We start from the raw sequence: 17,326 nt of genomic DNA, 5'->3' as shown, positions 1-17,326 counted from the left end.
CCCTCAGGAGCTGGGCAGTGGTGGGAGGAGGAGGGCGGGAAAACCGACGATGCCTCTGGGGTTTCTAGGTCGCGCGTCTGTTAACCGCAAACCGCCCAAAGTTGAGCTAGAGCAGCTCCCAGGACTTTCTTGACCACAGCGATTTTGATTGAAGTGTAGCCACCGTCTTTTCCATTTTTAGAAAAGCTTTCCCGAAGTTTGGAATGCTGACGATGGTCGTGTTATTTTTAACTTCCTGATATTTGAATGGCCAGGTGTCAGCGACCATCCTTCCGTTCCACGGAGGCGGCTCTGAAGTTTGGGTCGGATGGCGCGCTTGGAATGCGCGTGGAGGCCTTGAGTAGGGCTCCGGCGAGGTTCGAGTTTGCCCGCCCCGCAACCTGAAAGAGAAGGGCCAGCCCTTCACACCCGGAAGGGAAGGGCCAGTGCCCCCAACACCTGGCGCCGGGGGTCGCTGGGCCGCGGGGTCGTGGCAAGCAGGGGTCCTCTCAGATTGCTGGGCCTGAGCGCTGGCTGCTGAGTTTTTCCTTCATTAAGGAAGTGTGAAACTGGTCTGAATCGGTTGACCACCGTAAGGAAATGGGATTTACACTGTGGACAGAGATGTGTCCTTTTTACTTCATTTGAACCAATATGCTCGTGCCCCCATGGAGGCTGAGTTGGAAAGTGATAGGAAGCTGCCCCCGCAAGAGAGTAGGTGCTCGGTTTCTCTTCTGCTTACAGGAGATGCATGTCCTGATTTCTCGTTCTCCTAGGTGTTTTTATTGAGATGTAGGGAATATCTGAATTCATAACGACTTAGAAAATCTGTACACATAGTTGAGAGAAATAACAGGTCTCGAGGCTAAGGTGCTGTTTACTCCCATGGGCTGGCCTCTTATTAAAATACTTGGGCAGCGATTGATGTTTACAAATTACTATGCTGGAGGTTAAAATGATCAGAGTGATAGCCTCCATCCTGTCTATCATGTTTAAGGAGAATTGGTTATTTAGTTCACTAATGTTCTATTTAAACAAAATTTCTGTAAAACTAGTAAATGTTACCCCACATTCTTTGTAAGTTAAAAAAAAAAAGTTTAATGTTTGCTCATCAAAAGTGATTTGATACTTTTGTTCTGTTTAGGAAATCTTTATTCTCAGATTTCTCATTCCGCAGAAATAAGGATCTGGCATGTCAACACAAACATAGGACGTTGATGCAGTCAAAGGGAAATAACTGCTGCCCTGACTCTGCTGAGAGCCTCACAAGTCCCTGTGCACGCCAGCTTATTTGCCAGTGAGTGGCGTCATGATGAGACATAATTCTCTGCTCTTTGAGACCTAAGTACATGAAGTTTTAAAAAAGATTTTCTTTACTCTAAAAGATCAGACCAGTGTGGCATGTGTGGACCTGCTCTGTACCAAGATCACACTTTTCAGCCGGAGAAGAGGGATGGGAGGGATAAATAAAGGGCTTTCTTATCTCCCGAGGGAGCGGAGAAACCTCTCTCTGTCCTCTTCCTTCCCCTGTGGCTGGGTTCCGGGGACTGGAAACAAGCTCAGGCTAGCACTTGATGTTCAAATGGTAGTCTGGTTTAAAGTATGACTGGGGAAGTTAATGATCTGACCAGAGAGACAGGTTTTTATTTTGAGAACTGACAAACTTTGTTTCCTTAAAACAAAGGAAGTAGTTAAACCAAGGCCACAGAAAGGTAAGAATTGACTTGAGAAACAAAGGCCATAGTTGTCAAGCAGTGAGGTTCAAAATGCAGTTTTGTTAATAAAAGTAGCTTAAGGCAACATTTGAAAACCTCTTTAAAGATTAGATACAACACTTTCTTTTGGCTAAGATTTCTTCAACTTATTCTAAATATATCTTTAGCAGCATTCTAGTTCCTTTGATCTTAGATGGAATTTTATCAGTTTAGTGAGTTAATCTCCATTTCACGTTAAGTATAAGGTTTAATAATTTGATGAATATGTAATCAATAAGAACTTGGAAAACCAAATTTACTAAGCTTGCTTTCCTGTAAGTATTCCTTTCATAATTAGAGTCCACTGAAGAAAATAATATAAGGGAAGCAAAAGTTTGGAAATCTGAACTCTGTTAATGAAAGTGGTGGAGAGGGGCCCTTGGGTCTTCTTGCTTTCATTCCTGACCCTCCGTGGAAGACTAGATTGGAAACCGTAGTCAACTTTCTCACCTCAGGTGGCAGTTGGCTCCAAGTGGGATTCTCATGTCCGTGTTTGCCCCCAGTGGCTCTAGCATTGAGTTTATAGACCTGTGATCAATACCTAAAATTATTTCCAGATCTTAAGCTGATTTACACTTTTGAGGTTTCCAAAGAAAAATTTTTAGTGTGTTTTATAAGCCCTTCTAATTTAAAAAATGTGTTACTATGAAAATTTCAAACATTTTAACTTTTTTTTTAAAGAAAACTTTATCTGAAAGTTTATTAGCTTGAGGTTTGGCAGCCACCCTTTTTTTTTAGGGAAAAACTTAAATATTTATAGAGATTTTGCATGATTCAAGGGGCTTAAGACGTTTATGAGAGTGCAAATTCTAACCACGATATGAGGTTTAAGAGGCTTTATTAGTAATGACCTGTGTCTTCGTAACTTTGGCCATATGATAGAATGGGACATCAGCACTCTGAACAGGTCGTGCTCTATATGCCTTATGGTATAGCAGAAGAAAAATGGGTGAGCCATCATTTAATGCTGAGGATGGGATTTGAGGCTTATATCTACATTTTTATTTGCATATGTTTTTGTTCTGACAGAGAAATTCACTGCATGTAACTATGACTAGGCATGATTTTATCAGAAGTTGATTAGAATCTGTAACGTTTTCTGTAGTTCAACTGACACACTGAAGATGTCCTTACTGTGCCCAGCCTTGTCAACAGCTGGATCACAGTGACACAGGCTGTGTCTAGGATGAGTCTTGTGGTCTGCAGCTGTGCGAGGCTGCATCTGATTCCCAAGTCCAATGGCTCTCTTCTCGTGTTTACAAATCAGGCCATGACCTTTCCCTACAGCAGGATGTTTGCAAGATCAACTCTCAACTGAGGAATTTGCTTATTTGACTGCTCTAATACTGCTTGGTTGAGAGTTCAAAGTAGAGAGTCTTCTGAGGGGATAAGATTTATGTATTATTTACAGTGCTTCAGTTGCATGTATCAGAAAATCTAGTCTAAATTGGCTTTAACAGAAAAAGATGTTGCTGGTCCATTTGACGAAGAAGTCTAGAGCTGCTGTGACTTCAGTCTGGCTCTGCAGAGCCCAGGTTCTCTCTCCACCTCCTGCCAGGCTCCCCTACCAAGGCTTTACTCTCAGACTCTACCCCCGTGGAGACAAAAATCCCACAGCAAGTGGAAACAGAAGTGCCTTGGAAAAAGTTCTTCTGGCAGCTCCTACACAAGTCCTGCATCAGATGCTGGTATTGGACCAGCTTTGGTTATAAAGCCCTGCTGTGGCACAAAGAGGAATGTTGTCCTGATACAGCAGCCTCGGGTCACCCACTCCACTCTGGATACTATGGCTGCAGCATCAATGGAAGCAGACAAGTTGTGCTGCCTCTGAAATAAAGTAGATGAAATATTCAGCAGCAGAAAGAACAAGTTTCCACTCCAGTGAACTAATTCAAATGTATCCAGCATCTAGATATATGTATAATATGTATATATGTAATTAAAATGTATTGAACATCTAGAGCATCTCTCCCAAGATAATTACCACCTGACAGTAATGGCTATAAAAGCTAAAAGTGGAATCAGTCTACATGTTTAGCAATAGGAATCAGTTGAAGCATACATCAAAATGCAGGCAGTAGTATTGGTGGGTATTAATGTTATAGATGCTTTTTATCCTTCATATTTGCATATCTATACTTTTTCCTGTATTTTACAGTGTACTTGTGCTTTGTACAAATAATTGCTGATCATGTAAAAATATAGAAATATAGAAATTTTGTTGCCATACTTGGGTCTTTTGCACTATAAAGTTGAAAAATAATTCTATAATTCCTGGTTCTTTTATAATTTGATATTTGACATTCTAAATGAATTTGGAGTTTCATCTTCAATGAATTTGGAGTTTATCTTTCTGTAACACAAAGCCATGAATGAATTTTTTGTGTTTCTCCCCAAATGAACATTATCTAGTATGCAATACATCATTTCAACATAGAATTGAAATGTCATTTTTATTATATATTAAATTTGTAAAATATATTTGGGTCAATTTCTGAATTTTCTTCTTTGTACATTAATTTTTGTCCTACATTTGCATCTGCTATTATGTATTAATTACTGAGGCTTTGTAATGTGTCACAGATTCTGTCAAGGCTGGGCTCTCGTTGTTCTTTCTTTACGTATTATTTCCTAGCTCTTCTTGCTTATTTTCCCATTTGAAATTGAAAATTACTGTGTTTTTTTAAAAGACCCTTGTAAGATAGAAGACAGATTTGATTTCATTAAGAAAAAACAGAAAAAAAAGCAAATTCAAAAGACAAGTAACAGGGAGTCAATGTTTTTAAATCATATTCCAGAAAAAATATTAATTTTTTAATGTATAATACGAAACAGAGAGAAACCCCCTGTAAATAGACAAGGTGCATGAAAAACCTTTGCTAGAAATGTAGTCAGCATTGCTCATCATAAAAGAACAAATGGAAAATGCACTGAGAGCTACTGGCCATGGCAGTGAAACGGCTCCTGTTACACTCATGGTAAACAGCTAGGAAAATAGGCAACTGTGTGTAGAGCACTGTTTGCACATGTTGGACATGTCTGAGATCCATAAGATAAGGGGAACAGGAGGTGAACTCCATTAGTGATCATTTTCTGCCTGGAGCACTTCCTAAACTGCAGGACAGGGAGGGGGCACCCAGAGCCCAGGCTCCTGCTGAAACGAAGAGGCAGAAACAGTCTGAAGAGGCTGAGGTAACTGGAATTTGCAGAGCATGTTACTAGCAATGAGGGACGGCTGAGAGAAAGAGCTCCAGAAATCTGCAAAGGGATCCCCCTGAGCCTTCGGCTGAATATTAAGTGCTATCTGTGTAGGGTGAAATTTGCAAAGCAGGGCAAGAACAACTGCCATGAAGCTTTGAGGTGAACTATTCACAGTGCTTGCATCAGGCTGGGGACAGCCATTCCAAACAGCCACAATGGGGAGAGCTTATTAAACAACCAGGGCACCCAGGAGAGAACCCAGAAGGGACACACCTGATGGGTAAAATAGTTCTAAAGACTACTCTAGACACACAAACAGAACACAACAATAAGCCAACAAATGATCAAGCTGATCTGCAAGTAACTCACTGCCTGCTAACACAAGTGTCAACACTTTTAAGGGAAGCAATGAAATCTAGGCACTCAACATGGTAATATCTACAATGCTGTTTTACTAGAAAGGAGTAAAAACAGGAAAACATAACGCAGAGCTAGAAGAAGAATCAGTCAAAAACAGATCTAGAAATGGCAGATTATGCAATTTAAAACACCTATTTAACACACAAAAATAAAATACCTAAGAATATAGGTAACCAAGGAGGTGAAAGATCTCTACAACAAGAATTACAAAGCACTGCTGAAAAAAATCAGAGATGACACAAACATGGAAAAACATTCCTTGCTCAAGGATAGGAAGAATCAATATTATTAAAATTGCCATACTGCCTAGAGCAATTTATAGATTCAACACTATTCCTATTATACTACCAATGCCATTCTTCACAGAATTAGAAAAGAAAACAAAACTATTTTAAAATTCGTATGGAACCAAGAAAGAGCCCAAATAGGCAAGGCAATCCTAAGCAAAAAGAACAAAACTGGAGGCATCATGCTACCTGACTTCAAACTATACTACAAAGCTACAGTAATGAAAGCAGCATGGTAGTGGTACAAAAACAGACACATAGACCAATGAACAGAATCAAGAGCCTAGAATTAATGCTACGCACCTACAATCATCTGATTTTTGACAAAGTCAACAAAAATAAGCAATGGGGAAAGGACTCCATATTCAATAAATGGTGGTGGAATACCTGGCTAGCCATATGCAGAAGACTGAAACAGGACCTCTTCCTTACACCATATGCAAAAAAATAAATTAAAGATGGATTAAAGACTTGAATGTTGTTAAAAAATTCAGCTGAATTAAATTTTAAGGAGTTTAATTGACCAATGAATGATTTGCAAGTTGGACAGTCCCCAGAATCACAGCAGATTCAGAGAGACTCCAAGGATGCCTCATGGTCAGAACAAATTTATAGACTTAAAAAAAAAGGGGGAAGTGATATACAGAAATCAGAAATGAAGTACACAAACAACTGGATTGGGTACAGCTCATCATTTGCCTTATTTGAACACTCAGCAGTGTATGAGTGGTTGAAGTATGGCTGCTGGGATTGGCCAAGACTGAGCTATTGTTACAGATGCATACTCCTAAGTTAGGTTCTCAATTTTGTCTACATATTAAGTTAGGTTGCAGTTCGTCTACAAGGACTCAAATATTGAAGTATGGAGTCCTCAGGTCATATTTAGCCTGCTTTAACAATGTAAAACCTAAAACTATAAAAACTCTGGAAGATAACCTAGGAAATTCCATTGTGGACATAATCCCTGGCAAAGATTTTATGATAAAGATACCAAAAGCAATTACAACAAAAACAAAAATTGACAAATGGGACCTACTTAAAGAGCTTCTGAACAGCAAAAGAAACTATCAACAGAGAAAACAGGCAACCTACAGAATAGAAGAAAATATATGTAAGCTATATATCCAACAAAGGTCTAATATCCAAAATCTATAAGAAACTTACTTTAACAAGCAAGAAAACAACTCCGTTAAAAAGTGGTTAAAGGACATGGACAAAAGATTTAAACAGACACTTTACGAGATATAGGAATAGGAAAAAGTGTTCAACATCATTAGTCATCTGAGAAATGAAAATTAAATCCACGATGAAAGGCCACTATGTACCCATTAAAATATCTAAAATTTTAAAAACTGGACATTGAAAGTGTTTGTGAGAATATGGAATAACCAGAACTCTTATAAGTTTCTGGTGGAAGCCTAAAATGTATAATCACTTTAGAGAACTCTTACGTGGCTCCTTACATTGCTAAATACACATTTACCACATGAACTGGCAATTCCTATCTTAGGTAATTACCCAAGAGAAATAAAACATTTTTTCTTTTTCTTTTTTTTTGAGATGGAGTTTGACTGTTGCTGCCCAAGCTGGAGTGCAAAGGCACCATCTTGGCTCACTGCAACCTCCAGGTTCAAGCAATTCTCCTGCCTCAGACTCCCGAGTAGCTAGGATTGCAGGCACGCGTCACCACGTCAGACTAATTTTTTGTATTTTCAGTAGAGATGGGGTTTCACCATGTTAGCCAGGCTGGTCTCCAACTCCTGACCTCAGGTGATCCTCCTGCCTCAGCCTCCCAAAGTGCTGGGATTACAGGCATGAGCCACCGTGCCCGGCCATAAAACATTTTTTCACAAAAGGCTTACAAAGGAATATTTATAGCAGTTTTATTTATAATAGCCAAAAGCTGGAAAGAACCCAATTGTCTATCAACAGTGACTGGAAGGACAAATTGTGCTATGTCCACACATTAGAATACCAGTTGGCACTCAAAAAGGAAGAGCTGATCTATGCAGCAATGTGAGTGAGTCTCAGTAATTTCATGTGAGTAAAATAAGCTAGATAGAAAAGAACACACACTGATGACTACAGGAAATTCTGGCACAGACAAAATTCATACTCAGTGACAGAACTCAGATTGGCACCAACCTGAGGCAGGGACTGGGTACAGGAGTGACCACTGCAGAGGGCATGGATGGAGTCGTCAGGGGTGGTCTCTACCTCTCTCTGTCCATAGCCACTGAGCTATACCTGTAACAGGTAGGTTTCATTTTGTAAATTGTATCTCATGAAGTTGATTTGAAAAGCCTACACTAAGAGGCAATATTTTAACCATTCTGAGATAATTTAAAAATGCAACGTGCCACAATACGCTAATGCTGTGATGCCACTTGTTTTTAAAAGGAGTAAAGAGCTACACACATGCATCATGCACACTTAATTTTGCATAAAGTATCTATGGAAATACCTTCCTCTATCTTACTTAATGCCATTGATGATTCTTGGGATGGATTTTTTTCCTGATTTGATACTAATACTCCTGTGTTGAGCCACAAAGAACTGATACTGACATCTTTTAAATAAATTAAAATAGAACTCCAAAATGACCCTAAATCAGTTCTAACTTTTTAAAATTTTATTTTATTTTGAGACAGGGCCTTGCCCTGTTGCCCAGGCTGGAGTGCAGTAGCCCAGTCATAGCTCACTGCAGCCTTACACTCCTGAATTCAAGTAATCCTCCTGCCTTAGCCTCTTGGGTAGCAAGGACTTCAGGTGCACGCCACCATGCCTGGCTAATTTTTAAAATGTTTTATTGGTAGAGATGGGGTCTCACTATGTTGCTCAGGCCGGTCTCAAACTCCTGGCCTCAAGTTATCCTCCTCCTTTGGCCTCCCAAAGTGCTGGGAGTACCCAGCCAGTTTTCACTTTTAAAATAAATTACATCTTTCAAACATACCAAGCACCAAAATACATCACATTTTATTAGAAATATTTATATTTTCTTAAATAAAAGAAAGTGATTTTTTCCCCTATGCTCTTTGAGCATTTGATCTGTTGAAAGAGTAAACCATGAGTTTACACTTGAGATATGACACAGGTCTTAAGCAATTTTAGAAGTTTATTTTGTCAAGGTTAAGGATGGCCCATGACACAGCCTCAGGAGGTCTTGACGACCTGTGCTCAAGATGATCTGAGTATAGTTTGGTTTTATACATTTTAGGGATACATGAGACATCAATCAATATATGTAAGATTGATTAGATCCAGAAAGGCGGGACAATTCGAAGTGGGGAGGGGGCTTCCTGATCATAAGTAGATAAAAGACAAACAGTTGCATTCTTTTGAGTTTCTGATTAGTCTTTGAGTATGCGATTTACAGGAATAGTCACTTATGCCTTAGTCTGGCTTAGTGAAGCAAACAGTGCAAAGGAAACAATAGATATGCATTTGTCTCACGTGAGCAGAGGGAAGAGTCTGAGTTCCATCTTTTGTCCACAGGGAATTTCCTTGTGGCAAATTGTGAGGGAAGTGTGTAGCTTACCTTTGTAGCTATCTTTTTAGGAACAAAATGGGAGGCGGGTTTGCCTGACAGAGTTCCCAGCTTGACTTTTCCCTTGGCTTGGTGATTTTGGGGTCCTGAGATTTATTTTCCTTTTACAAAAGCAAGCTTCCATTAGCGTACTTCATCTACATTCTGTAAATTACTGAGGTGAAACAGTGGAAATGAATGCCTTCGACCTTCTAGATCCTGACATCGTGCAGTACAGTCACACATGAGCCTCTTAACTGTAGTCAGTGAGACAAGAACTTCTCAGCCTCAGGGCTCTCGTGGTCCTGCACTGAAACACTCAGCTTCTTCGCTCTGCTGATTCCTCGTCCAGTGACAAAAGAATACTCCATCTTCTCTGATACACTTCAGAGCTGGAAGAATTATGTGAGCTTTTTTATGACAAGCCCTCCAATGAGTGTATAAATGTCCAGGTGACACTAAAAACATAAAGTGCCATAGAAATGCAGGCCAGCATTACTTGTAGACTCAATTCCCAAGTCTCCTAGAGTTTTACTCATCGGAAAGTCTACAGGCAGCCAGTTCCAACATTTTTGACAAGAACAACAAAATATATTAAATTTTATACTACATATTATAGATACAAAATATATTTATTTTTAAATTTTAAATTCTTATTTTAAGTTAGTATTGAAGTCTGTTAATTGCAGGAAGAAGATACATAACAGAGGTTTGGCCAGGTTTTGTTTAACATCCTTTGGGGCCCACGGATTTTATCATTTCTGAGATTCTGAGAGTTTAGAGTTTCCCACTCTCAGCATAGATTTTATTTATTAGTAGAAAGAGAGATGATATTGTCAATGAGCATTTCCAGTTCATTTCCTTTGATAGGCTATGCTGTGTTAATGCTTCATTGTGTTACCAAAAAGGGGTCCCGATCCAGACCCCAAGAGAGGATTCTTGGACCTCGCGCTAGAAAGAACTCAGGGCAAGTCCATAAAGTGAAAACAAGTTTATTAAGAAAGTAAAGGAATAAAGAAGGGCTACTCAATAGGCAAGCAGTGGCATGGACTGCTCAACTAAGGATACTTATAGTTATTTTTCAATTACATGCTAAACAAGGAGTGGATTATTTGTGAGTTTTCTGGAAAAGGGGTGGGCAATTCCCAGAACTGAGGGTTCCTCCCCTTTTTAGACCATGTAGGGTAACTTCCCTACATGTTCCCTTGTAAACTGTCTTGGCACTGGTGGGAGTGTCTGTTGGCAACTGACGCATTAGAATTAGTGTATAATGAGCAGTGAAGATGACCAGAGGTCACTTTCATTGCTGTCTTGGTTTTGGTGGATTTGGCCGGCTCCTTTACTGCATGCTGTTTTGTCAGCAAGGTCTTCATGACCTGTATCTTGTGTGGACCTCCTGTCTCATCCTGCGACTTGGAATGCCTGACCTCCTGGGAATGCAGCCTAGTAGGTCTCAGCCTTATTTCACCAGCTCCTATTCAAGATGGAGTCTCTCTGGTTCAAACACTTCTGACAATTGTATATGGGAAGAATGAAATTATAATAAATTTCTCACTTCTATTTAGCAGAATTTTTGATTAAAATATCTTTTTTTATCTTTCAGTGAATAACCCTATACCTTCCAATTTGAAATCAGAAGCAAAAAAGGCTGCCAAAATATTAAGAGAATTCACAGAAATAACTTCCAGAAATGGACCTGATAAGATCATTCCTGGTAGGTAAATAGGATGAGTGCCGTTCATCTCTAAATGTTTTTTTCCTAAGTTGTTTTTTGCATTGTTCAACACTCCATTTCAGGCAGAAGCCTCTATCAATGCCAACAAGAAATTCCTCCACCTTTTTTCTCATGGCTGATCCAGGGATGCTCTGGAAACCACTACCTGTTCATTACCACTTCCGGTTATTTCCAAAGGGTGTTCACAGCATAACTTGTTTCATGCCAAGGAGATCCAAATGCCAATTCACTTTGGCAATGTTACAGACCAGCCTCCCTCTTAATCAATCACAGCACATGACTCTGAGCTCTGTTTTAAAAATTTGTTATTGATAGAATAATCTTAATAATGATAGTAATTATTTTTGCATTCCTGTCACTTCTCCCATCATGAGAAAACAGTCCTCATAGACCCTTGCTACTCCAGGTGCAAGGGGTCTGGACAGGGCCAACTGCAGACCAGGCAAACCAGCAGGGCCTCTTCCCTCCCTGTCTCTCCCTTTTGCTTAGGCTTTTTCTCCTGCCTCCCACCCCGGGGTGCCAGTGCCCCAAACACCACATGTTTCTGTTCCACTTCAGCTCTCTGCAGCCTTGTCTGTCCTTTGCATTGTGTGCTAAGGACTCTGCAAGCTAACCTCGCAAACTCACCAGCTAATCTCATACATAAATTTTAATTTTGTGTTTCCTCCTTCCACATGGACATTTACATTCTCTAGTGGTTTAAGACATTAATCAGTAATTCCCAACACAGATGTGCATCAGTATCCCCTAGACCGTAAAAGCACAGTTCTTAAGCCTCATTCCAAACCTGCCGACTCAGACTTTTAGTGCAGTGTGTCCAGGAATGCATGTTTTAAACGTGTTTCTCATGTAATTCTTAAGTAGTCAGTGACACATAAGATCGGTCCAGAGGGGAGCCTTTGAAAACCACTATCTGTTCATCAGCACTTCTAGTTATTTCCAAAGGGTGTTCACAGAATACTTGTCTCATGCCAATTAGCCTGGACACTGTTACAGACCAGCCTCCCTCTTAATCAGAGTACATGACTCTGGGTCCTGCATTAAAGAGATAAGTTTAATTTTTCTAAGCCAGATATCTAAAGTTATGTAATAAAACTTTAAATAATATTTTAAAAATTTATTATTATTTTAATAATCTTAATCATGATATTAATTATTGTTGCATTGGCCCGGTGACTCCTCCTGTCTTGAGGAAACAGTGCTTGGTAGAGCCTTGCTACTCCAGGTGCAGTCTGAATCTGCAGCTTGACATCCCCTGGGAGCTTGTGAGAAATCTGGTCAGATGTCACAAATCAGTCTGCATTCCTCCCAAGGTCCCAGTGAAGTACACAACCACACTAGTTTCAGAAGCGCTGCTTTAGAGCTTAAAGAAAACTCAACAAGAAAAACTAGATTTTCAGTATCAGTATTCTGAAGGAGCCCCTGTCAGTGGGTGAAGCTCAGAAAAAGAAATTCTGTTTGCATGTTAGTCTAAGTAATAGATTACCCCAAGGCGTGGGTGTGGCAAAGACAGAAGTTCCACAGCCAACAGAGATCCAGGCCCACATCTCCTTAGAGTCTGGTGGGGGGCATTATATTTACATTAAAACAAAGATGCTATTTCATAGGATAAGCAATTGAATCTACAAAACATTTAAGCAAGACATCTAGATCTTGAGACCTTCCCAGTGGTGTGTTTGGCCTCCTCTAATGTTAGGATTCTAAGAAGTAAGTGAAACTTAATTTAGCAATTAAATCTATAATTGGTACATTCTATGTTATAAATCAAAAGCTAATTGGTAGATTATTCAGTGATTATTATTATTTTAGTGTCCCTGAATTTGAGTGGAAATCTATAAAAATATAATTGACATGTGGAATATGTTCATTTTAAAACATGCTTTTGTTAATATCTAGTATTCCCAATAGGGGCAATAGCAACTCTGGAAGCATTGAGAATAGAATGTGAGGAAGACATTCTGCCAACAAGTGGCTATAAAAATAAACCTGCATGACATATTATACAGCTTTTAATCTTATTACAATATAATTATAACCTTTTAAAATACAAAAATAAAGTACACTTAGTAGACAGCCATCCAGGATGCAACCTTATTTTCTGTAGCTTTCTTATTAAGAACAGCTCCACGAATGTTCTGCATGTGAACTTCATGGTGTTGGATGAATTATTTCTAAGAGTCGGTTCTTAGTTTAAACTTTGAAATGGTGGCATAATTACATGAGAATTTTAGTGTTCTCTTGGGGCATCTGCAAAGCCTTTGCTCTGTGTACTAGAGCCCCATGTCTGACTTCACTTCCTTGGCAGAATATTTGACAAAAATAATAATAAATTAAGGTACCTTAAAGTTATATGATAGGCTTCCCGTGTTAGTTTGAACGAGGTATCATTGTGTCACAAATTCACAGAATCCTGTGGGACTGTATTCATTGGATACATATACTATACTAATAACCCTCATTTTATGTAATGAACATTTCTGAAATGTGAATAAACCAATATTTTTAAATGGAATTATATTATCAGTGTACTAATAGTTAAGTGGTACTCAAATGCTATAGCGGATCATTTTATAAAGTTAAAAATGGTTTAACATTGAAAAATTACTTAATTTTTCTGGTTTTGAATCCAACTTTTTAAATTAATACAAGGTTAATTTAGCTACATGGCTTTAAGATCAAAGTTCTAATTCATGCTGCCTTTTTGTAATTTTTAAAGTTTCTCCTTAGTACTATATGGATCTTAATTTCATTGAAAATGTAACTTTTATCTTCTATGTTGTGCACTATATCCTAAATTAATTGAAATTGCCAAAATATTTGCAATGCTAGCAGATATCAATAAAATCTCATTCAAATATCTAATTAATTTTGTCAGTTACAGGATTTGAGAATATTTCTGATGTTGTGTTTAGCACTGCAAAAATAGCAAACACAAAAAACACATGTGGGAATAGAGAGGCCTCGTGCCCGTTTGTTGAGTGACTGACTTTTGTTCATTGCTCCTGTGTGCCCTGAATTCCTAGGGAGAACCTCTGTGTACACTGACTCTGTTTTACTTATTTATTTATTTAATTATACTTTAAGTTCTAGGGTGCATGTGCACAACGTGCAGGTTTGTTACATATGTATACATGTGCCATGTTGGTGTGCTGCACCCATTAACTCATTTACATTAGGTATATTTCCTAACTCTGACTCTGTTTAACACTCGATCGTCTATCCAGGCACATCGATCAAAATACTTACCTTCCCATTGTTTTCCGCGTTAACAGCTCATGTAATTGCGAAGGCTAAAGGCCTTGCAATTCTGTCTGTGATCAAAGCCGGCTTCCTGGTGACCGCCAGAGGAGGCAGCGGGATTGTACTGGCGCGCCTTCCAGATGGAAGTAAGTTGGCGTCTGTTCACTGGAGCAGAGAATCTTCGTTCTTTGTTCCGTCTGTTTTCATGTGAACACATTGCATAGCGAGTAGGACAGGTTTCCTGCATATCAACTAAAACTTGCGTAATCAGGGCTACTCGACTGAACGTGCAGTTTGGTGTCAGTGAACAAGCCACGGGAACTAGCCTTTCTGTCTCTCTCTGTCCTCAAAATATTAGACAAGACACGACACGTAGATAGATCTAACTTTGTTTTGCATGCATTTTGTAATTCTTCCATGGAGAAAATCTTTAAATATGGCAGCGTGTGCATTTCTTTTGTTTAATATGAATTCTTATTCCTCAGCTTCATGGTATGCTACTTTCTTTTGTTTTATGGAAATTGATGTGAAAATAAGGGGCCATGTGTGAACTTCTTTGTTTCTGTGGTAGATCATAAAAACTGTGACATTTGAAGAATTTTCCCAAGCCAGAATCATATCAAGAGCAGTATCATCGGGTTTTACTTTCTGGGATGAAATCTACTACTTGATTCTTCAGAGATGAATGAAAATATTTGCCATGAATCCCAAGTACTAACATTTATAGTAATATTTAAAATGCACACAGGTGTGTCAAAACCAACTAGAATGTTTTTTATACTGATTTAACATTGGCTGTTCAGTGCACACATTTTCTATTAGTAGCAGTTTTTTAGCATAATTTTATTTTATTTTGAGAGAGCATGGGACACTCACAGACAATAAGTATACAATATATGCATTTGTGAAACATGGCCTGGAAATAGCAGTCAGCAGATTCACCATTTAGCAGTCAGCAGATTCACCATTTCTTCCCAAGGTATCCCCACAGTCAGCAAGAACCTCTTCCTTATTATATGGATCAGTTTTCATAGCTCAGTGTGTGGCTTTGAAAATAGGAAGAAAGGCCGGGCGCGGTGGCTCACGCCTGTAATCCCAGCACTTTGGGAGGCCGAGGCGGGCGGATCACAAGGTCAGGAGATCGAGACCACGGTGAAACCCCGTCTCTACTAAAAATACAAAAAATTAGCCGGGCGTGGTGGCGGCGCCTGTAGTCCCAGCTACTCGGGAGGCTGAGGCAGGAGAATGGCGTGAACCCGGGAGGCGGAGCTTGCAGTGAGCCGAGATCGCGCCACTGCACTCCAGCCTGGGCAACAGCGTGAGACTCCGTCTCAAAAAAAAAAAAAAAAAAAAAAAAGAAAATAGGAAGAAAACAATTCTCTTTTTCTCAAGCATTATCCAAATTTCCATGGGCAGACTTCTCAGCAGTAAAACCAAACGAAGTAGAGGCACATTCCAAGGGGGCCCATTGTCAGATGCGACTCAAAGTCTATGAGAAAGTCCCCGCATGTCTCAGGTCCCCAGCTGCTCCATTGACGGGGTGACTTGCTGACCAAGGGGAGGGACAGCCAATACGAAGCCTTGAGCTCGTCTCAGAGCCCCAGCAAACCTTCCTACTGGTTTCAAAACCTACTTTTCTCTCCCTTCTTCCTGAGCTGCAGCTGCTGACTCTGCTGACAGTAATTTCAAAACTGTCCAAATAAGGCACGACACGTTCCCCGGGATTCCGGCCAAGACCAGCGTCTTAACACGGGGACAGTTCCTAACATAGGGAACAAAAAATTATCAGACACTGATTTCTGTAACCCATACTTCTCTAAGCCTAGGTAGGACAGTTCTGGATATATTCCAGCAGTATTCTATTATCTAGTATGCATGGTAGCAACCATTTTCAAAAAGTGCTTTGGCCAGACCATCCCCCCACCAAATTGAAAATATATTTTTCTAGACTTGTTTAACATGACTGTTTCTGTATCAAGAAAAACAAGCATATAGTAATCCTAAAATGAGCCATATCATGGCAAATAGAATTACTGTACTAAATGTAATTTATCTTGTTAGAATTTTAACAACCTTGAATTTGTAGCCTATTTCTTGTGCTTAAGCATCAGAGGTGTTAGAATAGTTTTTGCCCTCAGAAATGTACAATGGAAACAATTACTATGTTACTGTTAGATAATAAACTCTCTTGAATCCTTCTGATCTCTTAAATCTATGACAGAATTCTAGCTGAAGACTGGAGCTACAGCTAAGTTGTTTTATAAAAGTATTGACAGTTGAAGTTACCAGGGGCTTTGTATGGTTAATGGTTAGGGAACCAATAGTTTGGTCTTATGCATGTTGGTAGAGAAAGATTAGAGGACGTGGACTTGTAAGGCTATGAGACTGGTAATGAATATCTAATACTTTTCAAATATTTTCAACTTTTTAAAAATTACATATTCTTTTTGAAGAACACTTTAAAACAGGGGGAAATACCAAGTCTCATTATTTTAAATAGAAGCACTCTTTAGATTTTAGCATTTTTCCCTCCTATATTCACATGTTGAGGGTGTTTTAATGTTAGGATAACATTTGTTTGTTTTTTTTATTAGAATGGTCTGCACCCTCAGCCATTGGAATAGCTGGCCTTGGTGGGGGATTTGAAATAGGAATTGAGGTAAGTAGGTTGTACTTGTCCATACAACTGCCATATCCTCTGAAGACACCTAAGATGCAATTCGTGAAAACTGAGAGGTTTCCTAGTGTTCTTGTTGTTACCGTTGGCACCTAGAAAAAATTGTTTCCTTTATTTTCTCAATGAATGTCTAACTAAAGCTATCTGATGGTTCCCATTTTCTTTCCTTTTTTTTCATTAGGAGTAGGGTTTCTTTCATTTGCCATTTTATCTGCTTCTGTCTCATGTACATTTGTGTAACAGGCACATCTCAACACCCGGCCAGCTGTCATTGGCAGTTTATGGACTGCTCATGGCAAAGCCACCCTTCTCCTTCAGTGGACATTGAAATCACGTGGGCAGTGAGTGCATCATCATTTGTGGAAAAATCCAGTTTTGCAACATATGATATTCATATCCCTCCAAATTCTTTAAGTAGAGAAGAACTTCACGTTATTTCAGTTTATAACATTGCTCCTGGGAGTCCGGCGTCTGTCGGGCGGATGTGCATGCTCACAGAGGTCTCCT

At 39.4% G+C, this 17,326-nt stretch overlaps 1 protein-coding gene across 11 annotated transcripts in view; it reads left to right on the top strand.

Annotated features, from left to right (window-relative positions):
* LOC105497543 (SH3 and SYLF domain containing 1) overlaps positions 1–17,326 on the top strand; it is a 46,185-nt gene that overhangs the window by 795 nt on the left and 28,064 nt on the right. For 5 of the 11 annotated variants that reach the window (XR_011611344.1, XM_071076120.1, XM_071076119.1 and 2 more), the window contains exons 2-5: positions 1,124–1,276; positions 10,771–10,881; positions 14,175–14,288; positions 16,737–16,801. Coding sequence is in view for 10 of the 11 variants with exons in the window: in XM_071076120.1 (XP_070932221.1) it covers position 1,276; positions 10,771–10,881; positions 14,175–14,288; positions 16,737–16,801 (291 nt within the window). In the remaining variant the exon portion in view is untranslated. Of the gene's footprint in view, positions 1,277–10,770; positions 10,882–14,174; positions 14,289–16,736; positions 16,802–17,326 lie in introns of all 11 variants that reach the window. The other 6 variants (XM_011768692.3, XM_011768689.2, XM_011768690.2 and 3 more) reach the window with 3 other exon arrangements.

Source organism: Macaca nemestrina, chromosome 13 (assembly GCF_043159975.1).
Source record: "Macaca nemestrina isolate mMacNem1 chromosome 13, mMacNem.hap1, whole genome shotgun sequence".
Lineage (NCBI taxonomy): Eukaryota > Metazoa > Chordata > Mammalia > Primates > Cercopithecidae > Macaca > Macaca nemestrina.
Note: the sequence above shows the minus strand (reverse complement) of the source record. Positions and strands in the feature narration are given on the sequence as shown.